This window comes from Crotalus tigris, unplaced genomic scaffold (assembly GCF_016545835.1).
Source record: "Crotalus tigris isolate CLP2741 ecotype Arizona unplaced genomic scaffold, ASM1654583v1 scf7180000020608.1315917, whole genome shotgun sequence".
In the NCBI taxonomy this organism is placed as follows: domain Eukaryota; kingdom Metazoa; phylum Chordata; class Lepidosauria; order Squamata; family Viperidae; genus Crotalus; species Crotalus tigris.
In genome coordinates, this window is record NW_024098104.1 from 99872 (window position 1) to 126475 (window position 26604).

A 26604-nucleotide genomic window follows, 5' to 3' on the forward strand; every position below is an offset into this window, starting at 1 on the left:
TTTTTTTTTTAAAAAAAGATCTTGCTAGATGAAATCTATGACAAAGACCCAGAACCCAACCTAGAGTTGTGGGAATTTCTTTACCCAGTTAGGAGCTGGACCTAGAAGTTGTCTGAGCTTGATGACCGAGCAACGCAAGACTAATCAGACATCAGCTAAGCCCGGCAAACACAAGGTCTGTTGTTTTCTTCCTCACCTGCAAAGAATCTTGGTAACTCCCTCCACTAAATTAGACTTTGTGGTAACTCCCTAGGCTAAATTAGTGTCTTAACTCTGATAACCTCCCAAATCCACCCTCAAGGCCTCTTAGAGAAGACTCAACTATTTGTTCTACAAGCCTACGTCTCTGGGAAGCTGGCACTGGGTCACAGCAAAACGTCAGGTTGGAGCAGACAAAATTGTATGATTGTATGGCAGCTCAGTAAAAGCATAGCAGCCTGCCAGTTTTGTAATCCAAAAATTTCTGATCTTACCTCTGAAGAAGCGAAACCTCTCCATACATCGTTTACTCTTTCTCCACAATTTGGTGGCCTCCAATGGAGTTGGGTCTTCAGTTCTCACAATCTCTTTCAGACGAGGAGCATGGAGAATATATTCCAATATTTGAGGGGCTGCCACAAAGAACAGGAGGCCAACCTATTCTCCAAAGCACCTGAGGGCAGGACAAGAAGCAATGGATGGGGACTAACCAAGGAGAAAACCTGTGTTGGAGGCCATCTGAACATCTAGAGATGTTCCTCATCCCTTTTTCCAGACTTTGTTCTAGGATGTACTGACCTGGGGGATCTTCCAACCTCTTGGGCACCTTTTCTGGTGATAATAGTGGAGCAGATTCAAAACGTTGTCTTTATAACACAGTATATATGGCTTTTAGTAGCCTATCCTAGACTACTTCTTCATGCTAGCTTGTTGTTAGGTCCAACCAACAGGATGGAAAAGATATGGCACTACTGAGTCAGGGACAGAACTAGAATCCAAAGCAGCATAAAAACTAGGGCCAGAAGGATAAGAAATCCTTGTTGTTCCCTGTGAATCTCCTCTAAGTTGTGTACTCACACTACTGTGTTATCCCTTCCATTCCTTTGATCCATTAATATCTTGCAAACATTCTTTGAGTGATGATAATACTTTTAATTTTAATACTTTTAATGCTTTAAATTCAGCCATGAAAAGAATGCTGTACATCCTAAGGAATGTTTGTGAGTGATTCATTGGGTGCCCTTTTGGATTTTTCGTTTGCATCTTAAGCTTGACTTCATTTTAAACTGTCCTTCATTTTACTATATAGAGCAACATCCTATGATTTCTACAAAATTGTATCCTTGTGTTTGATTGAAATGCTTTCACAGTGTAAAATAAAACCGGGCAAGCCTCTTTTTTGTTCACTCCTGAATGGAGAAAGAAACAAAGGCGTTCAAAGAGACATCTTCAAACTACCTGCTTTAGAGTTAGAAGTAAAGATTTTGTTTAAATCATAACTTTGTACATTAGGAAAAATTTAGTTTCATACTAGGCTGTGACGCAATTTGACCAGCGTGATTATTAATGGATATTATCGTAACTGAAAAGGTGCCACTCTGGCCTTTGACTTAAAACTGCTTTGTAAATTTAAAATTCATATTATTTTATATGAAAACATAAAAATACCTCTCTTTTTTTAAAAAAGAAAAATTCTACAAGATTACAAAGTGCTAGGTGTTCGGTCAAAAAGCCTGCTGCGGGTATTGTGGTTTTTTTCTTCACACAAGATTGCTAAAACAAAGCTTATCCTGCAAAACCGACTCAGTGCATCAAAACTCGTGAAATCAAACTACGATTTTAACCCCCAGACAAGATTCTCAACAATTTTCTCTCCGCAGAGTCACTACCTGGGTAGGCTAAAACGGCGAGTTGCCAACGTGGGCCCACCCTTTCCAGCACCCTCGCTCAGCGGCCTCCAGACTCAGCTCGGCAACCTGGCGCCCACCAGCATTCCTTCATACCTACGTGACGACCTGCTGGACCTCTGTGCGTTCGTGCGAACATGGCTGAGTCCCACAGTGCAGCTTTTTTAGCAGCTTTTGCAGTTTGCCTGGAAAGTTTTTGCTGAGATACCGGTACAGCAGAGGCAGGACGACGCTGCTGGAAAAAGCCAGGAATTTGGAGAACCCCTTCGTAAAATACAACCCCCGGCTGTAGCTCTCCTCCACCCCTTTGCCTTGTAGGGCGGCCAGCGTGCTCACCAGCAGGGTCCCGTAGTAGGGTGTCCACAGGGTGAACTGGGTGCAAACGGCAGCAATCAAAAGCCTCTGCACGGAGGGGTCCAGTCTTCCAGTGTCTTGGTCCAGTGGTGTGGCCTCCTTGCGTATTCGCAAGATCAGCACGAGCGCGTAGAGCACGGCGACGGCCGGCACGATGTAACCGATGAAAACCATGATGGCGTCCGCAGCTTCCTTGTTCTGCATTTTGGAGCACTCGATAATTTTCGTGGAGACATGGTTGCAGATGTAGAACAAGAGAGAGGAGAAGCTGGTCAGCATGGCCCCTCCCCAGATGAAGCCGCATACATGCTTGGTGTTGTACACGCTGGACATGTAAGTCCTCGGCAGAGCCCGTTCAATGTAGTAGTCCAAGCTGAGTAAGGCAATGGAATACATGATCACCAAGGAGGAGACATTGAATAAAATCATCAAGGTGATGTAGACTTCGTTGTTGAAATTCCAGAGGGCCCATTTGGTGCTGATGGGTCCCAGCAGGTACATGGGGGCGATGGCGTTGATGATGAGGCCAGCAATGGCGATGTTGACGAAGTAGACATCCGGCATCGTCATGGTAGCCTTGTTGCACAGGTTGACCAGAACCAGAAGCCCATTGTAGCAAAGGCCGATGGGGAAACAGATAACGAGGTAGAGCAGAGACAAAATGGAAATCACCAGATGAAAATCATGGCACAGATTCTGGTCCTCAGTGTTTTTGGAACCATTGAGTGCTTCACAGCTCCACATAATGACGTTCCCGAGACGAGGAGGACCCTTCTCGGCTGGTTACCAGGTTTTCTGCAGGAGAAGAGAAAAGAAAGAATGTCAGCACGCTTCTTTTGAGAAGACAAAAATCAAACTTCTTCCATATTTGCACCACGAACTGCCGAACTTGACCAGCTCTGAGTTGTATTATGGGATAACAGAAATTTCAGTTATGGCATTATTCAGTTGGGGTTCCCCAAGCCCGGGGGCGCTCCGAACTTGGCAACTTTAAGACTTGTGGACTTCAACTCCCAGAACTGAAGAAGCTTCTTGACGAGAAGTGAAATGTCTTCAAGGAAAAACAAAGAAAGTCCAGTTGCCTCTTGAAAAAGCAACTGGGGACAATCATGACCAGGATGACTAAGAAGCTCTATAGTATAGACTGGCTGGGGAATTCTGGGAGTTGAAGTCCACAAGTTTTAAATTTGCCAAGTTAGAAGACCCCTGCTCAAGAACATGGGTTTCGTAGATTCGCACTCAATGTCTATGTCTAAAAAAAAATCAGTAGAGATCTTGTGATTCTGATGGGTTAATTATTAATACATTTAAATTATTAGGTACTTTGTGTTACTTTGGTTTAAGGCAGTTCTCTCTCTCATTCTGTTTCTAACCCTTACAAAGGCTGTATTATTCTAATCCATCTTTGCAGAGTAAAATAAAAAATAGATTGTGTTCCTTTCTGAAAACTCTCTGTAAAAACTTAAGTATTATTTGTCTTGGTAAATCGAGGCAACATTCCTCGCAAGACATGTGTTTTTCCCAGTAATATAGTACAGCCTTAAAGGCAGCTTTTTATACAGGCATGTTCCGGTTATTAATAGGATAGGATAGGATTGAATCAAGAAGTCCTGTGCTTTTAATTGCTTTCCAGTATTTTGCAGAGATGACCTTCAGTTTTTCTATTTTTGGACACATTTTATCTGCCAGAACATCCACATTATTCCACATGTTTGCAGATCCTTCCCAAAATTCATTCCTGTATGGGGGAGATTTTGGCTTCACCGCTTGAGTCAGTCTCCCTAGGTCTGGCCATTTTCATGTGGAAGACAAGACCTTGGCCACATGTAAAGGACATCTAAAAAGAAGGACATTCTCCTTGAATTCCTTCTTCCACAATTTTGATTGCATCCCTGCATGGTTCAAGGAGGCTTTCATATATACATAATTTAGGAACACCCCCTTCATTTATCGGGGGTCCCCAAGAGAAAATACAGTCATCGTAATGAAAGGGTAACCCCCTGAAATGAAAAATATGATTAAGGACCAGGTTAAGATAGGGAATGCCAGAGTTGAAAGTGACCGTGGAGATCTTCTAGTCCAACTCCTTGCTCAAGCAGGAGACCCTATACAATTCTGAACAAATGGCTGTGTAGTCTCCTCTTGAAAGCCTCCAGTGATGAAGCACCCACAACTTCTGGAGGCGAGGAGTTCCACTGGTTAATTGTTCTCACTGTCAGGAAATGTCTCCTTAGTTCCAGGTTGCTTCTCTCCTTGATAGGTTTCCATCCGTTGCTTCTTGTCCTGCCTTCAGGGGCTTTGGAGAATAGGTGGACACCCGCTCTTCTTCTTTGGGGCAACCCCTTGTTTCCTTCCGCCCTACAGCCCAATGGAAATTGCAGTCTTAGTGACCCTGATAGATTTAACCCGGGTTAAGGGTTAAGAAGAGACTGGACAGCCACTTGTCTGAAATGGTATAGGGTCTCCTGCTTGAGCAGGGGGCTGGACTAGAAGACCTCTAAGGTCCCTTCCAGCTCTATTGTGATTCTGATTCTGGTTAGACGTTCGGCTGCAACTCGAGAAGAGTTCAGCTGAGGTGCCAAGGGCTGCGTTGGTGTGTTGCTACAAAACCTGGCCTAGGCTCAACATTGCACTGTCTGCGCAGCTGAAAGCACATGGCTCCTTGTTTGTCTTTCATTTAGCCCTTCTCCGAACAGGTCAGGAAGAACACCCCAGGGTCCTTATCTGAAATAAACACGCCAAGTAATTTCTAAGAACTTGCCTTCCTCCTATAAGATGTTTTCTTCCTCCAAAGAGTGCCAAAATTAATGTTTTTATAATTGATTTCCTCGTAACCTATTGTCAAGGCATGCGTACCATAATTTCTGTTATTAAACTGAAGGATTAACATTATGACTTTGAGATAACATCTCTCCCGAATCTAGAGCTGCAGACGCAAATGCACTTCCTTTAAAAACAAAACAAAACACCATTAAAATAAAATGTAATGTTCCAAAGAGGCACTTCAGACTTTTTCCAAAATAACCAGACCTCTCTGTGTGATGTGCCCTCCCTTTGAACCAACTGGGGATAACTCCTTGGTAAATCTGGGGAACCTTCCTAGCCCCTAGATTAAGGCCTGATCTTCTCCAACAGGACGCCCTGCAGAGGTTTTGCAACACCATGAATTCTCAGTCGACCGGGCCGGTGGCCGACTGGCTGGGAACGCTGGGAGTTGTAGTCAAGCAGCACCATTGCTGGAAGCTTTCAAGAAAAGATTGGACCACCATTTGTCCAGGGTGATATAAGGTCTCTTGCCGTAGACTGGGGCAGGGGTTGGACTAGAAGATCTCCAAGGTCCCTCCCAACCCTGTGATTCTATGATTCTATCCTTGGAGATGCTGGTTTAACAAAAGCGTCTTTCAGAGTGGGGATATTACTGTTGAAGAAAACAGGATAGTTATAATTGTTGGGGTCACTGCACCTTGGTTTCTCGTTATGCTACCAATTGCTAACTTCTCTTTGCCTTCTGAAGTTCAGGAGCTGAACATCCATTCATTCTTGAGGACCACTTCCCCATCCCGGTAACCGTCCTAAAGGATGTTACCTTTGACCAACTTTTTCCCCATAAAGCAATAGAGGGACACCCAACATTGTTGGCTTCTATAGAACGTCACAGCCAGCCAGTTTGGTATAGTAGTTAAAGCACCAGGCTAGAAAGCGGGAGACCTTGAGTTCAAGTCCTGCCCTAGCCATGAAAGCCGGCTGGCTGACTTTGGGCCAGTCCGTTTCTCTCAGCCCAGCCTACCTGACAGGGTGGTTGTGGTGATGGGGAAAATAGCAGGTGTGTTGGATATGTTCTCCTCCTTGAGCTATTTGTAAAAATAATAAAAAGGTGGGATTACAGATACATAAGATAAAGAGGTCATGTTCAGCAATGCTCTTCCTTTCCATGTTCAGCCACCCTCCTGCACATGCCTTCCTTTACATTAGAGACCTATTCATTTCAAGGAGGAGAGCCACTGAAGAAAGCCACTTTTATTTCTCCCAAAGAGAAGACCGCGTCTGTCTGAGTTCCACATCGAACCAAATGCTCTTTCAGGTCTTTTTTTTTTAAAAAAAGTCCCTGTATTATGGCCTTCCCAGTACATATGTTGAGTTTTAATTCTTTTTCTCCTCCCAAAGACACAAGATTTGCTTGTACCTGAAGAGCACCCAAGTCAAACCATAATTTCCGGTTGAAGACAGCAGAGAAGGTTACTTTAAAAGAGAAGTGTCCAACCTTGGCCACTTTAAGGCCTGTGGGCTTCAACTCCCAGAATTCCCCAGCCAGCATACCTAGGAGTTGAGGTCCACAGGTCTTAAAATGGCCAAGGTTGGACATCCCTGCTCTGGCTGGCTGGGGAATTCTGGGAGTTAAAGTCCACAGGTCTTAAAGTAGCCAAGGGTGGACACCCCTGCCTTAAAGCAAGCCACCTTACAAGATGGAAACCCACACTTTGACGCTGAGGACCCTACTGGGAATCTGCTTCCCCTTCCCCACCCACCCAAAAGAATCATCTGGACATTGAAGCAGACTCCTGCCCCTGCCCCACATCTCACCCCTGCAAACTCTCCTCCTTCTGTTTGCTTTGACAATCTTAGGCCAAGGCTGCTAGCTCTGCTCCCCCTCCACAAACATCCAGCCCCCCCCCCATCTTCCCCAGTCCTACCTTCGGTCCAGTTCTCATGTTCCTTTGTACTGCAGAGTCAAACATGGCTGATAAATAACATTTCAGGTGGAGAAGGGACCCAGCCGAGGGGGTCTCCCATTATTATTTTTTTCCCCCGTAGCTCCTGCGAACTAAACGTCCTAGACCCTCCGGCTGGGCGATCCGGCAGGGTGTTCTTCCCGCATGTGAGCTGCACTTGTTTGTCCTCTAGTAAATTACTCACAAAGTTTCTGCTTCTGTTGGCAGAGCAATCCCGTGGCTCCTCCCTGGCTCTGTTTACAGCCAGTTTCAAGAAATAGGAAACTCTGAACTGGAAGGGGAGTGGTGCACACACTGCTCTCTTCCGAGCCTTCCCATCGATTGGTAGAAAGGCAGATATTCCTGGAATAACCCACTTGGTGTTGGGTTACAGTCTCTGCCTCCCCTCCCTCCCTCCGTTCCTCCCACCCACCCACTCTTTTTTTTGTGTGTGTGAAACCCACCAGCTACTTTCTGGCATTCCCATGAAAAAAAAGCTGGGTTGCCATCGGAAGATTCCAGGGAGGGTCTTCTAAAAACCACCAACAAAACTCTTCACGAGGCTCAGTTTCACGGCTGGATTGGGGGGGGGGGCAAATAATGCCAGGCCATCTGTTTTTTTTGCCTTAGATCGATCAGTCTGAAGAGCTGGATTTGAAAGTCTCTTATTGTGTTACGTGCAGCCTTGGAAGAGCAGGGCTGTGTTAGGCTGTGGTTGTTCCAGAGCAGGAGGACTCTTGTAGGACGCATAAAGGAGAATGAAGGAGCTGGGGGTTGAAATGAGGGGTCCTTGGTGCTTCTCTGAGCTTGGTGGTTTTCTTGCAGATGTTTTATTGCCCAGATAGGTAACAGCATCAGTGCTACAAAGGTGTGGAGAGGAGGAGGAGCAGGAGGAGGACTGTGTGGTCCTTGATGCTCTCTGAACTTGGTGGTTTTCTTGCAGACGTTTCATTGCCCAGCTAGGTAATAGCATCAGTGCTAGAAGGGAGGGGGGTTGAGGAATGGAGGAGAAAGAGAAGGGAGGAGGAGGGGGGCTTTGGGGTCCTTGGTACGCTCTGAGCTTGGTGGTTTTCTTGCAGACGTTTCATCACCCAACTAGGTAACATCATCAATGCTAGAAGGAAGCAGGGTTTGCACTGATGATGTTCTCCAGTTGGGTCATGAACCATCTGCAAGAAAACCACCCAGCTCAGAGAGCACCAAGGACCCCTCAACTCTTAACACTTTTGCTGGTCAACCCATGTCATTCAAAGCTTTCCTGGATGCTTATCCTTTTCAGCAACATTAATTGGCCTAAAAGTTGCCATCAGATTCCTCCAAAGGTTCATAATGGAAGATGAAGTGAGCAACCGCTCTATAAGCCCTCTGAATACATAAAGTCCCCTGACAGAATTTGGAGTACTGCCTGGCTTTCAAGCTCCCTTCGGTTGCGGTGATAAAGTTCACCAGGATCTCCATATAAGGGACTACACCAAGCATGAGTTTTGAATAATCAAACTTTTCCAGTTTCAGATCCCAGCGAAAGCTTTGCCCACTTGAACAAGCAGGATCAAGCACGCCAGCCCAATTCTCCCTGGAATCTTACAAAGAAAGTTCCTTGTTGACTTCTCGGCTTGAAAATATTTTTGGTGCTACAGTATGAATTGGCTCATGAGTTGGAATGTGACACCTGCCACCTGTGGATGATCCCCCCCCCCAGTCAAAACAGAATGATATTAATCCAGCAAAAAGATTCTGGATTCCCAAAGGAAGACTTGGAATTCCAAAGGGAAAAATGTCAAGTCCTTTGCATTTTTTCAGGGCTAATTTTCCAGGATCTGTTCAGGATTACGTTCTGTAACCAAAGTGAGCACCCGTCTTCTTGATGTCGCTCTTGAAGTGGGAAGGCTTAGGTTTGGCAGGGACTAATCCTTCAGGCTGAGTCATCACTATTTGTAACACACAAGTATTTGATCGAGCGGAGATAAAATGTTTTTGGAATTAGTAGAGAAGAAAATCCAGCTTGGTCAAGGGTGTGGGTGCTCTATGAATAACCCACAAGTCTTTTTCAAGTAATGTCATTTACGGTGGAACAGGGAGGCCTGTGCCTGTTTGGACCAATGGGAAACTTGCAGTGTGACTACCGTTTGGGGGCAGTCAGTTCATAGAATGGAAATATTTTTATGTGGCATGAGAGCAGATTTAATATCTACTCTACTCTACTCTACTCTACTCTACTCTACTCTACTCTACTCTACTCTACTCTACTCTACCCTACCCTACTCTACTCTTCTCTTCTCTACTGTCCCCTTTCTCCTCTCTCCTCCTCTCCTCTCCCTCACATGGAACCAAGTACAGTTCTGGAGCTTCATGCATGGCAAAAACTTCAAGGGAATGAGGAAGACTTGGAGTGGACAGGAAGATTTAATTAACAGTGTATTTTGTATTTGTATTTAATTTTATTTATATGCCGCCCAATCCCAAAGGACAGTGCTAATTTCCTTCTCCTAATTGCTTTTCACTTTGAAAATCACCAGTGGTGCTTACCTACATTTTTGTATAATGTGCGGCTAGGCCTTTGAAAATCAATTGTCTCCTTGTTTTCATCATTGGTCCCGCCAAATAGCAAACATCCAATCCCCATTGGTCGATCTCAGACAGCAAAGCAGAGTTTGACTGGGTTAGTGCTTGGATGGGACATTACCAAGAAATAACAGGGATGTAGACTCGACAAAATATCGCACAAGGAGGCAATTTTTGTTGCCAAGAAGTTATTTATTGGACATATTTCATGAGCTCCTCTGGAGCCAAGCTAGATTCAGAGACCACCTCCTTACAATTGGGGGCTGCACCAAGTGTCTGGATTTTTGTGTTAATTTTATCTCTTTTCTCCCTGGTGCAACTTCTGGCCAGTCCTGTATTCTTTGGTTTATTTCCATATATGGCCTTTAGGTAGCATCTTCAAGACCAGCCTTAAGTCTCCACAAAGATGGATCGTCTGCCTGGACTATTTACTACCACAGGACAGACCGATTCCATTCCATTCTTAATCATTAGTGGAGCACAAGCATAATGCAATTATATTTCAGCATGCGCTGTCTGCCTGCCTAGGCTAGTACATCGTGTTCGGTGGGAGCCACCTTGTGCGCTATAAAGGAGTGGAAGGTAAACGCCGAGGCTGCTTTTGATCTCCTTTCCCAGTTGGGAAACTCGGAGTGGAGTTTTCCACAGTTATGCAATGGGATGCTTAAGGCTCGCAGGAGCCTACAAAATGCAGATAATTGCTTTTGGGCAGCTTGCAGCTGAGAGGGAGAGTCTGGAAGCCTGCACTGTAAATTGATTGAGTAAATAACTGTCTGGTATCAATACTGAATAAATCTGCCTTAAGGATCTTCTGCCTTGGGTTTTTTCCAAGAGGGAAAGAGGGAAGGATGGTTTACACAAATAGTAGGAACCTTGAAGGAAAGTTCTAGAATGGTGGGTAACAGAGGCACTGAAACTGCAGATAGTCCTCAACTTACGACCACAGTTGAGGCCAAAATCTCTCTTGCTAGGTGAGACAGTTGTTCAGTGACTTTTGCCCCGTTTTACGGCCTAGCAGTTGTTAAATTAGTAACACGGTTAAGTGGATCTGGCTTCCCCATTGACTTTGCCTGTCGGATGGTCGCAAAAGGAGGATCTTGGGGACACTGCAACCATCATAAGTGCATGCCAGTTGCCAAGCCTCTGAATTCTGGTCACGTGACCCTGGGGATGCTGCAGTGGTGGTTAAGTGTGAAAAACGGTCATAAGTCCCCTTTTTTTCAGTGCTGTTGCAACTTAGAACGGTCACTAAATGAATTGTTGTAAATCGCAGACTACCTGTACTTGTTGCCTTGTGGAATCTGTAGAAGCCTTCCTCGTACTCGAATCAGGATCTTTATTTGGGAATTGGCTTGGATCATTTCATGGACTCTTGTTGCTAACCTATTTGTTTGGGCCATGGCCTCCATAACATGGGAGAAGCAGAATAGAAATCTCTTAGAAAAAAAAAAATAGTTCATCCAGGTAACTTTGAAAGCAATCCTTACTCATGGGATGACTTGCCTCCAGAAGCTGTGGGTGCTCCAACACTGGGAGTTTTTAAGAAGAGACTGGACAGCCATTTGTCTGAAATGGTATAGGGTTTCCTGCCTGAGCAGGGGGTTGGACTAGAAGACCTCCAAGGTCCCTTCCCTTCGTTATGAAATCATATCTTTAGGAGAATAAAAATGATCAAGCTGCAGGCAAGTAGATCTAATTTTTTCTCTCTACCTCTATGACCTACAGGGATATAGGCTGGTTGTCTCCCTGGGGTTTTTATAATTTCTTTTGTTTGGATCGGTGAGAGGTCAAGAGATTTTTGTGACTTCCAGACCTAAGCTAGCTTCACATATCCTCTACAGAAGGAAGCCCTGTTTGAATTAGGATGCTGTCCATCTTTCTGGCATTTGCCAGGCAGCTTAGAAGCACTTCATAAAAATGAATTTTTAGATTAAAAATAATAATAATTCCCTGGTCCCATTTTCCTGAGCCCTGTTCCACTATGTCACGAGCCACAAAGAAAAAAAATAATTACATTAAGCACAGAGAGATCTTTGGATTTGCAGTGCGAGTTTTTGCCTGGAAAAAATGCTATTAAGGAAACTGATTTAAGATTACCTAAGGATTTACTTGGTGCTCAGATCGGTGCTTTGCGTTATATTTCCCATTTTGGAAAAGCTCACCCATGCGACGGCCTCCTTTTTTTGAGTTATTGAATCATACAACAGTTCTCCTTTCCACCGTTCTGCACATGGGTGTTTAATAATTAGGGTTCGTGGGGAGGGGTTTTTTTTGTTTGTTTGTTTTTAACGGAAAAGTTTGCAAAATGAATGCACCGGTCACTCACCTGGCCAGCATCACCATGCTTCAGAGTGATGGGGTCCAGCAGCTGCTCGGCCACAGAAAGGGAACATTTTTGCTTCTCTGGTTGCCCACTCTGAAGTTTAACCTCAATTCGGGTGTTGCATAGCTGCGGAAGGGAAACATCAACAGACCTTAAGGGATGAATGCTGACTCTGCCACCTCACCATTCTTCCTGGCACCAAATTTGATATATTCACATGACCTTCCCCTGCGAGTAATTCCCAACATAATCCCTTAAGCTCCAACAATCCTTTGTGATTGGCGGGGAGGTCTCTTTACCAAAATCAGGTCTTGCAGGGGAATCGCTCCCGTGATTAAGTCAGGAGGGGACATTAATTTAATCGGAGCGTCTGATTACGGCCTTAAAGCTGATCAAGCAACGGTGAAACCAGAATGATGAAAATGGATAGATTTAAAGGACAGGAATTGTTAAACCCTTCTAACAGAACTGAATAATATTCTTGCTTGTGTGTCACAAAATAAAGTAAGTTTATGAAATCCAGCCATATCAACTGATGAAAATTGAAATATTCAAAAGACCGGAAGGGTTAACCCTTTGAACACAGTGGAATCCTATTCTTCCTTCTTTGTCCCAAAGTAAAGTAAGTTTATGAAATAAAGCAGCTTGATATCAAAGGATGCAAAGGACAGGAACTCCCAAACCTTCTAGCTGAATTGAATAATATTCATGTTCTGGGAGTTGAAGTCCACAAGTCATAAAAGGGCCAAGTTTGAAGACCCTTGGTATATTAGTACTGTTGGTTTCCAGTTCTTTTTTGGTTACACTGAATTTGCATTGGAAGAGTTTAAATGTTGGCATCCATTTTGTCCTATAGGCAAAATCAATGATGTGGTTACATCTCACCTTCAGTTTATTCATGTAAACCTTAATTATATCAGATAAGCTTTTAGGCATCTGAATGCATATAGAAGTGTGTCTCTCCATGTGTGCCCTGTTACTGTTCTTCAAAATTACAGATGGATATTAAACATTGCCCAACTGCACCATGGCACCATAGCCCATTAGCGTAAAAGATGCCAACGAGAGATGTTCTTTCACACAGTTGATGCCACCATAAATCAATTAGGCTTTGAAATGTATTAAGGTGATATTATTAGTCTCCTTCTAAGCTGGTCTCCTTTATACAGATGGTTTTCAAATGCAGCTGAAGCAAAGCTTTCTTTCCTAGGGCAAGCAATTTTCTATTTTCCAAAGCACCAGAAGGCAGGACAAGAAGCAACGGATGGAAACGAACCAAGGAGAGAGGCAACCTGGAACTAAGGAGAAATTTCCTGACCTGGGAACAATTAACCAGTGGAATGTCTTCTGCTTTGTGGGGGGCTTTTAAGAAGAGACTGGACAGCCATTTGTCTAAAATGATATAGGGTCTCCTGCCTGAGCAGGGGGCTGGACTAGAAGACCCCCAAGGTCCCTTCCAACTCTATTATTCTGTATTCCAGGCTGTATTCTGTAAGCTAGGGAAATCACAGATTTGACATGGTTTTTACATGTTTTCAGTGGTAAAGTTTTGCTTTTAAAAACAGTATAGAAAAATAGGATTGTTTACCTTTATAATTTTTTGTGGAAAATATTCAGACTTTTTTTTTGGGGGGGGAGGATTTATTGCACGAGTAATTTATGTAAATTTCCAATTCCGTAATACGAGTGAAGTTTACGGAATTTACCTCTCTGTAAATTCCTACAGAACCCTCTACAGCACTGTTTCTTAACCTTGGCAACTTTACGATGTGTGGATTTCAACTTCCAGAATTCCCCAGCCAGCGTTGCCACAGTCGCCACAGGTGAGAAACACTGCGGGATTTTACAGACCTTCCATTTCTCTTGTAATAGAGCAGCCTTATTTTAACAAAGAAGACATTTGCCACAGAGTGTTGGCACTTCGTTGTGTTCGCCCCAAAGCAGCAGGTGCCTTGTAAAGATTGTGAAGATGTTTCTCCTCTATCGTGCAGAGTGCTTGAAAGAGCGTGAAGGCCTGTTTTAATGCCCAAGCCGTTGCGATTTTTGCAACCCAGCCAAGCAGACCGAGTGGAGAAACCTAGGGTGATGTTTTTACTACCCTTGCAACATACTCGGTTTCGCCTTCCTTCCTTCCTTTCTTCCTTTGGCAATCGCCTGCCACTTATTATTTTATTTTGTTTTATTATACCACTTGTTAAGTACTGCTGCCGCTGCTGCCGGTGCCTGACAAGTCTTGAGTCTTGTCATCTCAGCAAAGGTGGTTTCCTGGGATCAGCAGAGACGGGATTTCTTGGCGCAGTTGGAAAGCTAAGGCAGCCGTGGAGCTGATGAGAAACTTGTGAATCTGGAAATCCTGGTTCAGACTTTGCTTCATTCTAGAAACTAACCGAAGAGAGAAGCAACCTAGAACTAAGGAGAAATTTCCTGACAGTTAGAACAATCAATCAGTGGAACAATCTGCCTCTAGTCCAACCCCCTGCTCAGGCAGGAGACTCTACACCATTTCAGACAAAGGGCTGTCCAGTCTCTTCTTAAAGACTTCCAGTGTTGGAGCATTCACCACTTCTGGAGGCAGGTGGTTCCACTGGTTAATTGTCCTCACTGTCAGGAAGTTTCTCCTTAGTTCCAGGTTGCTTCTCTCCTTGGTTAGTTTCCATCCGTTGCTTCTTGTCCTGTCTTCTGGTGCTTTGGAGAATAGCTTGACTCCCTCTTCTTTGGGGCAGCCCCTGAGATATTGGGGCTATCCTGTCCCCCCTCGTCCTTCTCTTCATTAAACTAGACATCCCCAATTCCAGCAACTGTTCCTTATATGAATCAACAGTGACATTTTACCTGGGCCTTGGTGTTGTTTCCCCCCCCCCATCTTAACTTTTGCATTCCTTAGTGCAATTAAGCATAGCATTAATCACCGAAAAGGAAGAAGCGTAAATATTTAAACCTTGACATCACAAAAGGTTTTGGAGCATCGCCCATGACTTGGATGTCTTCTGCATTTAAACAAGGAGATTCATTTTCAATTAATGAAAATATTCTAAATGGGAAATGCAGTAAAGTTCACTCCTGTTGTACTATAGTCCACCAGCAGTGAGTCATTGTGGTTTAAAAATGCCCATTTGTTCATTTAACTTGTAAATTAGCACCTTGTAAACAGAAGCCCAAAACTGTGTTCTTGTCCCAGATTGGATAACCTAATCGGGATGAAGTTGTCCATACTGTCTTTCAAAAACATTCCTTATTGTAAGTATAGATTGTTATTATTTTTCAGTATTGCTTCATTAGATGTAATCAATTTTAAATATGAATCTACATACTTTGGGGAGCGGGGCACAGCCTGTGTGCTGATATTAGTACAGCAGATTATCAAAATATAGCATTTGACTAGTTCCAAATTCCAGATTTTACTTCATTATAAAATTTAAAAAAAACATATTGCAAACCTAATCACCCTAATTATTAGGGTTAACACGTACTTTTAAATGCCACTTGGTGCAATTAAGATGTGCACAAAAGGGAATATTTATGCATCCATTAAAAGTCTTGTTTTGATTTATGTTTACAACACAGAATACAAATTAACTGCAATGTGGCCCTTTTTAAAAATCTTGCGAGACCCACGACAAACGTTATCGTGTGCAAACCGGGATTTTTATTTGACACCAACAGCTGACTTCAGACTAATTTTAATTCTTGGCTTTCGTCAGCTGCAGTTGTTGTGGAAAGTCACATTGGAATGAAAAAAAAAAAGTTAGATTCTTGGATATTTTTTTTGTCTATATGTACATGTGTGTGCATGTTTGTCAGTTGCCCCAAGAACTGTTTGTGCATTGTTGGTAGGAAGCAATGCCACCTTATTTAAGATGTATCGAATCATGGAAATGGGGTATAATTCTCGTCCTCTTTGAAGCCCTGAGATCCAAAGCAGCCTTCAGACATTTGGGGGCAGTGTGAGGCAAAGGATGGCTTGCAGCTTGCAAATACATCCCTCGTTCACCCCTTCAACTGTCCTCCTGCCTTAGGGATATTGTAATCTGTCAAACACTGCTTGCAAGGAACCCACTTCGACACTACATGTCTGTTTGTAGATCAACATTTCAATCCTGGGGTTTAATGGCAAGTTACCGTGAAGTCTCTTTGGTCTAAGGAGGACTTCTTTTGTTGATTTCTTTTTAATTGTTGGGTCTTCAGCTTGGTTGGTTGATTGATCTGAAAAGGTACATAACATAGCCATGACGTGGCATCTTGTACATTTGAAAGGGGAATAAGAGGATGAGACCCTACTGATTATATGGAATAAGCCAGCCTTCACTAATCAGGCAAATCTTGCCTATTATAGAGGATTCTGAAGTTGTGGAGTCCTCTCTGAGCTTGATTGTTTATTTCATTACCTAACTAGGAAGCATCTTCGGTGCTACACAGGAAGGGGGGGTTGGTGTCTGAGCAAACTTCTTGCATTGATGATGTTACCTAGTTGGGTCATGAAATGTCCGCAAGAAAACAGCCAAGCTCAGGGAGCAACAAGGATCCTGTTGTTGTTGTTGTTTTCTTCCTTCTTCTTCTTCTTCTCCTCCTCCTCCTCTTCCTCCTCCTCCACCACCACCACCACAAACCCCCATCCCTTCTTGCATACCTCCTCTACCTCAAGGTGTCCGCACTAAACTGTAAGCCCATCATGCTCGCTCTGTTCCATTTGTTTGCAAATATTTGATAGGAAAAGTAAACACAGAATCCAAACCCATCTGCCCGGCAGTATTGTTTCACAGCTACAGGTAAGACATAAATTCCAGGAAGAAATGTTGTCGTGAACCACAAAAGTGTCTCTCTCACAGCAATGCATCCATTTTCCCCCGCAGTAGAATTAAACATTGACTTAGCTCCTGCTTGCATTGTTCCTCATAGGTAATGCCATTAGTATTATTTATTCTCTATGCTAATAATCCCCATATGTTCACTTTTAGCAGAAATACTCTTATAAATCTGCAGTATGAATGCTGCTCATAACTTCCAATCCTTTTTTCCCCTGTTCTTTCTTCAGATGCCATGTGCACACAAACCCAAATTATACAGTGGTAACAGCATCCTATTCTTCTTTTTATGCTAGTGTAAAAAAAATCATACCTTTGTTTTCCTTATGCAAGTATTTGCAGCCGCTGAATAACAATAGTTTAAAATATGTCCATTTTTATGACATATTTTTTATGACTGTAAGCCGCCCAGAGTTACCCTATGGTAAGATGGGTGGCCAATACATTTTAAAATAAAATAATAGAATAAAATAAAAAATAATAAATAAAATAATAAATAAAATAAAATAAAAAATAAAGTAAAATAAAATAAAAAATTAATAAAATAATAAAATAAAATATAAAATTAATAAAATAAAATATAATATAAAATAAATAATAATGAAGGCAGACCACCCGGTCACATTCAGACATTCTTCAAAGATGCTTCCAACTGGATGCACAAAATGCATTTCGTGCAGTCCGGAACCGTATAACGTAGACAAGAGTTTCGAAGTCCAAAATGGCATTTCTCCCAGCCGGGGTGCCTCGTGCCAGAGTCATTCACCCCACCGGGGAAGTTGGCTTTAAATAACCCAGCCAGTCCATAGCCTGGAAAAGTCGGTCTTTTAATGTCCCCCCCCAACCCAGTGTATTTCAGCAAAGGGATGATATAACAAGCCCTTTGTGGAGAACAGAGCAGCATTCACCCTCTTGCCTCCTCTTTTTGCAAAAGTAAAAAATTGCCACTGTTTTTATTCTCCTGGCACTCGGAAAGCCTTCTTGACAAATGCGAGGCTTGGCATCGGGGCTGGGCTGAATGATGTGCTTTGTACTGCGTTGAATTGTCCATATTGTCCATTGACATATTTTTCTAGGCGCAGCAAAACTGGGCGCGTCGATGTTTGCAGCTGAGTACAGTAAACTGTCTACATGTAAGGGTTCCCCTCCCCATACAAGCCGCGCAGATGCTTCTAAACTTCTATTTGCTTTCCGCTGTTCGTGCACATTAATCGTGGGAAAACCATTTTGGAAGGGAGATTGTGAAAAATGTGGAACCCAGGGTGTATTGGATGAGCTTGCTATGAGCTGAAACTTCTTAATTTATTTATTTTTTTAATTTTATTCGTAAGATTTATTAGCCGCCCGTCTTACCCCAGGGTAACTCTTTGTTCTGTTTAATCGACAGATTTCAATTGCTCATAGTGCTGGGGAGAATGCCTGTGTTAGGGTTTGCATTGAATACCTAAACATTCTTGGCTTTTTTTTTTTTTTAACCTATCCTGAATAAATGAGTGTAATGCTATTTTCATCCCTTCGTATGGGAATCCCTTGAAAAGGACAGTATTGAAAATCACGGCTTTTCCGAGATGATTCAGCAGAAATGTGGAATATTGGCTGATGCGGTTAATCCCTCACCAAGGCTGTCAGGGAAACAGGAACTGTGGTTTTTCAGTATTTTTAGGAGGAATGGCTCTATTTCTGAAGCAGTTCACATTCGGAGAAATTCACATGGATGCAAGCAATTTTTGAAAATGATTATTCTAAGTTCCAAGCCATTAACTCTTTTAGCGCAAAATAACATAGTCAAATTGGATCTGAATATGGAGTGCTGGTATTGTTTGTTTATTTGTTTGTTTGATTGATTGATTACATTTATTTGCTGCTTATCTCACACCAATTCTGGGCGGCTTACAGCATAAAATATAAGTTGCAAAAGGTTCATGGGGAAAATTCTGATTATTTCTGTCCAAGTTTAACTTCCTTAGCAAAATCTGGTAATTCTTAGAAAATCCCATAAGGCAGCTAACTTTACAAAACTCCCAGCTTCAACAGAATGGAAAGTTTCGGCCGACACACACAAGCACCCTGGGCAAGATGCGGCCACAGTTTAGGGATTTTCCCTCCAGGGATGGGAAATTTTGTGGCCCCTCTAACCACAAAAATTTCCCAGCTGGGGGGAGGGGGGAACCAGGAAAATGCCAATCCTGTAACCACATCTGTTTTCTGGATTTTCATAGAATTTTCTGGATTTGGGCTTTCTGCACAATGAAGACAGAGAACCCCTGTTTAGCTCCGGATTGGGCCTTTTGCATTCACAGCCACTCAAGATGCAAAGTGCCCAGCGTTGCCCCCACCAGGGCACAGCGTGATTTGAATTTCTGGATTTCATATTGACATATTGTGCATGCAAGCCGACTAATGAAATGATAGGATCGGTTTACTATGCGGGGGGGGGGGGGGAAGGAAGATAATAGTTTTTGAATACCTTGGATATGAGCAGAGTTGCTTAGAGTTAATTTACACTCATTACAAGAGGTATTGAAGTAGCCTGGTTTGTGTTGACAACATATTTTTTTTTGCATAAATTAAAGCTAATAATATCTTACAGGCATTTGTTCCAATTTTGCATTTACATTTGTATTTCACTCAAAGGTACAAACGGGAGTGTGTAGTTATTATTAAGGAATACCTTGCCCAGTTCTAAATGTGCTGATCCACTGGGAGCTTTTCTTGGCTTTGACAGGTTCTTTTAAAATTTGGGTGGGTGGGTGGGTGGATAGAGGGAGGGAGGGAGGGATTAAGTAGTTGGAGGAATAAGTGGATGGATGGATGGATAGATGGGTAGGTGGGTGGGTGGGTAGATGGATGGATAGATGGGTGGGTAAGTGGGTGGCTAGATGAATGTCAGTTTAAAAAGTCGAAATTGATCATAATACCGGAACTAGCGTAGATATAGTGCCAAACTGTATTCTCTGCCTTTTTTCTCACTTTGAGAGTTTAGCTCTACACAAGTACAAACTCTCTCTTTTTTCCTAGTCTGAACAAAATAGCATTTTTTTTTCCCTCCAGAAACGAATCTGGAAAACATCTATGTGGTCGCTAAGAATCAACCACAACTTGATGTCCCATAATCACTCAAATCAGAAAAGGAAACGTGGTTATAAATCACTTCTTGGCATCTGTGGCTTTTCTTTTTTCTTAAATATCAGGAACAAAAAGGTAGGCATGAGATGGAAACCTTTGTGTGATCCACAAGCCAGCCTACCAGAAACAAGTCATATCTCTGCCACAAAGGAGCCTTATTTCCTCCAGCAAGCTCGGAACTCTGATGATCTTCCAACTGGCGAGGCCAGTCTTTCCTGAATTTGTTTGGTTGTTCTTTATGAACAGGAAATAAGGACAACCGAAGAATGCATAAAATGAGCTGGAAAGAATAGCTCAGGCAGCCAAAACGGGTTACATAAAAGAAAAATTGCCCAGAATAGGTTAGAGCAGGGTCATCTAACAGCACAGGGTTTTAAACTGTATTTCTTTTTTTTTGGGGGGGGGGGGAAATAAGTAGTGTATAACTCAGGATGTGGGAAATGTGCAGTTGATACACATGTATTTCATAGCATCTTAGGAGAAGGGTCTCTTTCTTAAGATGGAGCTGACCATGACTTTACAGACAACAGAATAACAAGAGTTGAAAGGGACCTTGGAGGTCTTCTAGTCCAACCCCTTGCTCAAGCAGGAGACCCTATACCATTTCAGACAAGTGATTGTCCAGTTCTCTTCTTAAGAGACTCCAGTGTTGGAGCACCCACAATGTCTGGTGGCCAGCCGTTCCTTGGGGCTCTTCCTGACATGAGACTGTTATCATGTCCCCCTTAGTCCTTCTTTTTAAACCAGACATAGCCAGTTCCTGCAAATGTTCTTTCTATGTTTTAGCCTCCAGTGCCCTGATTATCTTTGTTGCTCTTTTCTGGACTCTGCTAAGGTAGCTCTTCAGGGAAAACTATAAACCTGCCTTGATACAGGCCGAACCATAATTCTACTGCAGTCCAATTATTCTCCTTTCTGTTATCCTTCACCATTGACTCGAATACCTTTTTATTTTTAGATAGGAACAGAATGCTTTCTTTCCAGTAGAACACGCTCTTCCTGGATTCTTGAACCTGGATTCGCCTTAAGAGAAAGCATTTGCAGAAGAAAAAGTGGCATTTCAAAGTCCTATTAACTTCCCAAGGTGTGTCAGAGCAGCGTATGCATAGCATTTACCACGCCGTCTGTCTATTTGTGTGCGGATGCATGCCATTCCTGAAATTAAAATCAGTCGGTTTTTGGCCTTCCTGCGTGCACATATGTTGCTACAAGCGTAGGTGTAGGCGGGGAGATAGGAGGAGGAGAGCATCTGCGCCGACACTGCCAGACAGCTAACCCACAGCTGTTTAACAGATGCCCCTTGGTTGAACTTCTTTATGCCCTGACACTTGAGATGCATCTCCTCTCCAGGCAGGGAAGAAAGCTTTGTGAAATGGACCAAATTTCATCACCAGCCATCAGGAGATCCACGATGAATATGCAGCTTTCACACAGGAAAGGCAGAGAAGGGAACATGCACCCATGTGTGGGTCTGCACGACACCATTGGAGAAGCTAATTTGAGGCGCCACATCTTGTGTTTGGGGGGGTTAGTGGTTTTTCTGGGTTCTCATGAATTATCCCCTGATTTGGAGTGCCTGTCTGATTCTGAGTTTGACTTTTATTGGCCAAACCCACCAAGCTCAGAGCATCAAGGATCTCACAGTCTTCCTCCTCCTCCTCCTCCTCCTCTTCCTCTTCCTTCTCCTCCTCCCTGCAACTCCCACTCCCTTCTAGCACTGAGGAGGTTTTATTTATTTATTTATTTATGAGACTTATATACCGCTTTAAGTGCAAGCACTCTCTAAGCGGTGTACACCAGTAAGCAATGTGTGTGTGTGTGTGTGTGTGTGTGTGTATATATATATATATGTTTTATATATATATTTATATTTATAAATATATATATATATATTTACATTGCCCCCAACAATCTGGGTCCTCATTTTACCTACCCTGGAAGGATGGAAGGCTGAGTCAACCTTGAGCCGGTGAGATTTGAACCGCTGACCTGCTGAACACAGTCAGCTAAAGTGGCCTGCAGTACTGCACTCTAACTGCTGCGCCACCTCGGCTCTTACCTAGTTGGGTCATGAAACGTCTGCAAGAAAACAGTCAAGTTCATAGAGCACAAGAACCCTTCACTCTAATCACTGTTTAAACAAATTGCAGTGGCTGGATTCTAAAGAGTTTCCTTCTTTGCACATTGTATTTCCCTTTTAATTATTCTTTCCAGTTGCTGTGCAGTTTGGTCCTCCTACAATCCACGCTCAGAATTTTCCAGCCCAGTTTATACCCATAGAGCTAGCCATCTAGCTGTTTCTTGAGAACCACAGCCTTGCATCCTTCTTGATAACCTGTTTTTGGAGCCTCCAGTCAGAACACTTAGCTGAAGGGTGCAAGTAGCCAAAGAACATTTTTTAAAATAAATAAATAAAATAAAATAAAATTCCAAGCCTGAATTTCCACCTGCGTGTAATAAAGATTACAGTTCCTTGGAGACTTTGTCTGTTAGCTTAGAGGACAATTCTGTCTCGTTCCCTAAAAAAATATGACATTGACCTAGATTGAGAGAACTGCCATCGGAGGCTCAGCTTGTGCAACACCCTCCTTCCTGCCTTTATTTATCCTCCGGAGTCAATCATGCGATGCAAAATAACATTTGGTAATTCTGCAGGCTGTACAAACATGCGTTCTTGTACACATCCCTCTTGCATAACTGAGCATATTATAGCTGAGCGAAGGGCTTTTCCTGGGCCCAAACGTACTATTTCTTTCTGATTTTCTCACAACAGGAAGAGTTGGAGGAACTTCGGCTTTACATGGTGGTAGTTACATTGTACCTTAATAAGATGCTCTCCTAGGTTGCCACCGTACCGTTATTCAGATGGAAGAATAATTTCTTGGAGATACCGAGCAAGCTGATGGCTGAGATGAGTTTTAACTCAGATGTTTTTAGTTTACAGCAAGGGTGTCCAACCTTGGCAATTGAAGACTTGTGGAGTTCAACTCCCAGAATTCCCCAGCCAGCCTGAATCTCAGCAACGTTCATAATTATGAAGCTTTTGGACACCAAAATAGCTTATTTGATGTCAGTGCAAACGTTTATGTGGCTACTGCAGTGCAAATCAAGCATTTTTCTGTAGCTAATAAAGATTATTTCTGTAACTCTAACCTTTGTGGCCTTGAGAAGATATTTCCACTTGAAATTCAAGTCTAGTATAATGTTACTTTTTAAACTTCTCTGGGACAAACTGGAGTTCTCGCAGCTGTCCTTGGAAGTTAAACATTGGCCAAATCCCTGTTTTCCAAAATATTTGGAGGCCATCTTATTGCTACCAGGCTTTTCTAGCCCACCACTGGCTGGGAAACTGCAGGAAAGAAAACACCATGATTCAAGACTTACAACTTAATTTTTACTAAGTCAGAAATAACACATGTGTCTGCTGTGACTAGTAAATGAATCTAGAAATATCCTTCAAGTAAGCCTTTTCTTCTGATCAAGAATATATTCAGGGCTTTGTTGGCCAAATAGCTCTATAATGTGAGTAAAGCACACTTTCTACTATTCGGTGTTCTTTTCTGCAAGTCTGTCTAACCCCACATATATACAAATAAGTTCTATTGATTGCAAAGGATGCATTTCTAATAAAGCCTGGGACAGCAGCCTTGGAGGAACCAGAAGACCTGGCCTTTTTTCTCTCTAAAAACTATTTTAAGACATTGGTATTTGTGAGGAATCGGCATGCGTGAATTACAGCATCGAGGGAGATGTGGAAATTGTGTTCTACTGAAGGATAAAGTACGGTTGACGGTGTACGGTGTTCTGGCTGAATCAGGCTGCAGATTCAGAAGAATGGTTTAGAACAGGGGTGCTCAACCTTGGCTACTTTAAGACTCATGGACTTCAACTCCCAGAATTCCTCAGCCAGCCATTTTGGCTGGCTGAGGAATTCTGGGAGTTGAAGTCCATGAGTCTTAAAATGGCCAAGGTTGACACCCCTGATTTAGAACAAGGGTCTACAAATGTGGCAACTTCTGACTTGACAATAAGTCTTATTGTGGACTCGGACACCCAGAATTCCCCAGCCAGCCATGCTGGCTGAGGAATTCTAGGAATCCAAGTCCACAAGTCTTAAAAGTGGCCAAATTTGGAGAGCTCTCTTGAATTCACTTTGGCGTGAGATGCCGCAGTGTCCGTTCCTTTCCCCACCTCTGGAACGTGGATGATGGATGACTTTTCCTCCAGCCCCGGCGCTGGGACATGTTTGTGCACAAATGCCCCGGCCCCCCATGCAGTGCCCATGCGACCCTTTGGCCCCCAGCAGCTGCTCCTGCGCCTTCTGAACTATTTATAAAATGGCGCAAATAAAAATGTTTGGCTAGGAAGCAGCCCTCTCTCTCTCTCTCTCTCTCTCTCTCTCTCTCTCTCTCTCTCTCTCTCTCGGCACTTTTCCCCCTTCAGGAGGCTGCAGGCAGCAAGCCTGTGCTGCAGTCTTCAGCAAAACAGAAATGTGTCAGGTTGAAACAGGGTCTTACAACAACCCAGAGCACAAGGGTGCTGCATGCACGTCCCGGTTTCGGAGATGGAAAGCACAAACAGCTCCCACTTACGGCCACAGCTGAGCCCAACAGCTCCGTCGCTCAGTGAGTTGCCGTTGTCCGTTGTTCAGGGAGTTTTGCCCCCATTTTACGAAGCTTCCTGCCAGTGTTCTTAAGCGAATCACTGCAGCTGGTAAGTTAGCAGCCCGGTTGTTAAGTGAAACTCGGCTTCCCTATTCATTTTCCTCGACAGAAGGTCGCAAAATGGGGTCACGTGACCCAAAGGCACTGACCCCGTCATAAATATGAGCCAGTTGCCAAGCGTCTGGATTTTGATCACATGACCCTGAGGGGGGCTGTGACGGTCGTAAGTGTGAAAAATGGCCATAAGTGTCTTTTTTCCAGGGCTTGGAACAGTCGCTGAACGATTGTAAGACGAGGATGCTTGTATTCTGCATTCTGCAAATGTTCCCATCAGCCAGACTTCCAGTCATGCGAAAAACATCACGGTGGCTGCTCTGCTAACTTTGTCCTCCAGCCGTGCATTCTTAAATCCGCCCTCCAGCTCAGTCTGTCTTTCGTTCGTTTGCTTTAAGCGCGGCAAGATGTATCCCAAAACTTTAGAAGCACCCCCCCCCAAAAAAGTATGGGGAGTCGTCAAAAGAGTTGAAAGGTCTCGAAAGTCTTTGCGTTGATCGCGTGCATCTAAGATGCTGATTACCCTTACTGCACTAACATGATTTGGCTGAATTTCACAGTTTTATATACAGAGGAAAAGAGGCATAACAGGATAATGGAGTTAGAAGGGACCATGGAGGTCATCTAGTCCAACCCCTTGCTCAGGCAGGAAACCCTATACCATTCCAGACAAATGGCTGTCCAATCTCTTCTTAAAAACCTCCAGTTTTGGAGCACCCACAACTTCTGGAGGCAAGTCATTCCACTAGTTAATTGTCCTCACTGTCAGGAAGTTTCTCCTTAATTCCAGGTTGCTTCTCGATGAGTTTCCATCCATTGCTTCTTCTCCTGCCTTCAGGCGCTTTGGAGAATAGGTTAACCCTCCCCCCCTTCTTTGTGGCAGCCCCTCAAATACTGGAGTATTGCTATCATGTCACCCCTAGTCCTTCTTTTCATCAAACCTGTCCCACATTAAATTTGCCCCACCTTGTTACACCGTGTTCTTTTGCTCAGCTTTTAGGCAGTCTCACTGTGATGGGATGTAGTTAGAATAACAAAGTTGGAAGGGACCTTGGAGGTCTTCTAGTCCAACCCCCTGCTCAAAGCAGGAGACCCCATACCATTTCACACAAACTTTCTTGTCCAATTCTTCTACTTAAAAGCCAGATGCTCCAGGTAGCGGCTATACCAGTTAAGGGTTCTGTGACGTGCATCCCAAAACACTTGGTCCCTCTCACAGCAGCCTTCATCATCGCAATTCCCTCGCTGCAGGGCCTCCCTAATGTTCCCCAACAAACACCCCACATCAGGCATTCTAGCACATGAGACCCAGCCGAGCACTTGTCCATAACCCCAGCTAAAGCTAAGCGGGGCAAACCATAAATAAAGAGATCAATTCCCACCGGTGTTCTGCGCATACTTGACCAATGACAGCTCTCTTGGCCAAACCCTTCATAAAATCTGCTTTGTTTACAACCCTTAGTCTTTATAAGAGCAACAAAAAGAAAGAAAAGAAGGCACACTGAAAACATTTTCTGGTTAGATAACAATAAAGATGACAAACTGTTTCATTTCAGGCTTTGACCCAAAGCTTAAAATAATATATATACCACAGGACTTACCAGGGACAGAGAACTGAACTCTTCAAGACTGGATGGTTTTCTTCTGCTGCTTTTGGGGCTGGATCACCCCCTCCAGGGCACTTTTTGCAGCCATTTTAGCATTCAGCACATCAGCAACGCCCGAATTCTTTCCAGGCAAGGCGCAATAAAACCCCACATCTCCCTTCCTTCATCTCTTCAATGGTGGTTTCTTTTTTTCCTTCCTCCCCAGCTCTGAACTGGGTTTCATTTCCTCCTCCCCCCCCTCTTTTTTTTTCCTTTTGCTTGCTCCCAAACAGTAAGATCAGGTCAGGAACGCAGCATCCGGATGTGTGTCCCCGTTTGGGCAGGTTCCTGGTTCCAAAACAATTCTTTCATTGCTTTCAGAGAGAGAGAGAGAAGGAAGGGGGAAGGTCATCAAGGCCCTTTCTCTTACCAAAACCTTCAGTCAAGCAAGAAGAAAATGTCCAAACGAGGGTGGGGGGGGGGAGCCAGAGTGGAGGGGGAGAGAATCTTTGCAAAGCACACATAGTTTATCGGAGTT

At 43.5% G+C, this 26604-nt stretch overlaps 2 protein-coding genes across 9 annotated transcripts in view; one reads left to right on the forward strand and one right to left on the reverse strand.

Annotated features, from left to right (window-relative positions):
• GPR146 (G protein-coupled receptor 146) lies at positions 1–26485 on the reverse strand. 8 transcript variants are annotated; one of them, XM_039367960.1, is made up of 5 exons: positions 26082–26485; positions 11838–11960; positions 2223–3035; positions 1983–2121; positions 1–652 (listed from the first exon to the last, which is right to left on the reverse strand). In XM_039367960.1, the coding sequence occupies exons 3-5, from the start codon at positions 2982–2984 to the stop codon at positions 570–572; spliced, it is 984 nt and encodes a 327-aa protein (XP_039223894.1). In that variant the 5' UTR covers positions 2985–3035; positions 11838–11960; positions 26082–26485; the 3' UTR covers positions 1–569. The 8 variants fall into 8 exon arrangements, with proteins under 8 accessions (XP_039223894.1, XP_039223888.1, XP_039223893.1 ...); XM_039367954.1 differs by adding exons at positions 5097–5187; positions 6028–6091 and having other exon boundaries at positions 1–3035; positions 26082–26470; XM_039367959.1 differs by having other exon boundaries at positions 1983–3035; positions 26082–26474.
• CUNH7orf50 (chromosome unknown C7orf50 homolog) overlaps positions 1–26604 on the forward strand; it is a 60743-nt gene that overhangs the window by 25457 nt on the left and 8682 nt on the right. The gene's annotated exons all lie outside the window — the stretch shown is intronic.

Coding starts and splice junctions, on each gene's coding strand:
- GPR146 (XM_039367959.1), bottom strand. CDS start 2,984: ATGTGGAGCTGTGAAGCACTCAATGGTTCCAAAAACACTGAGGACCAG.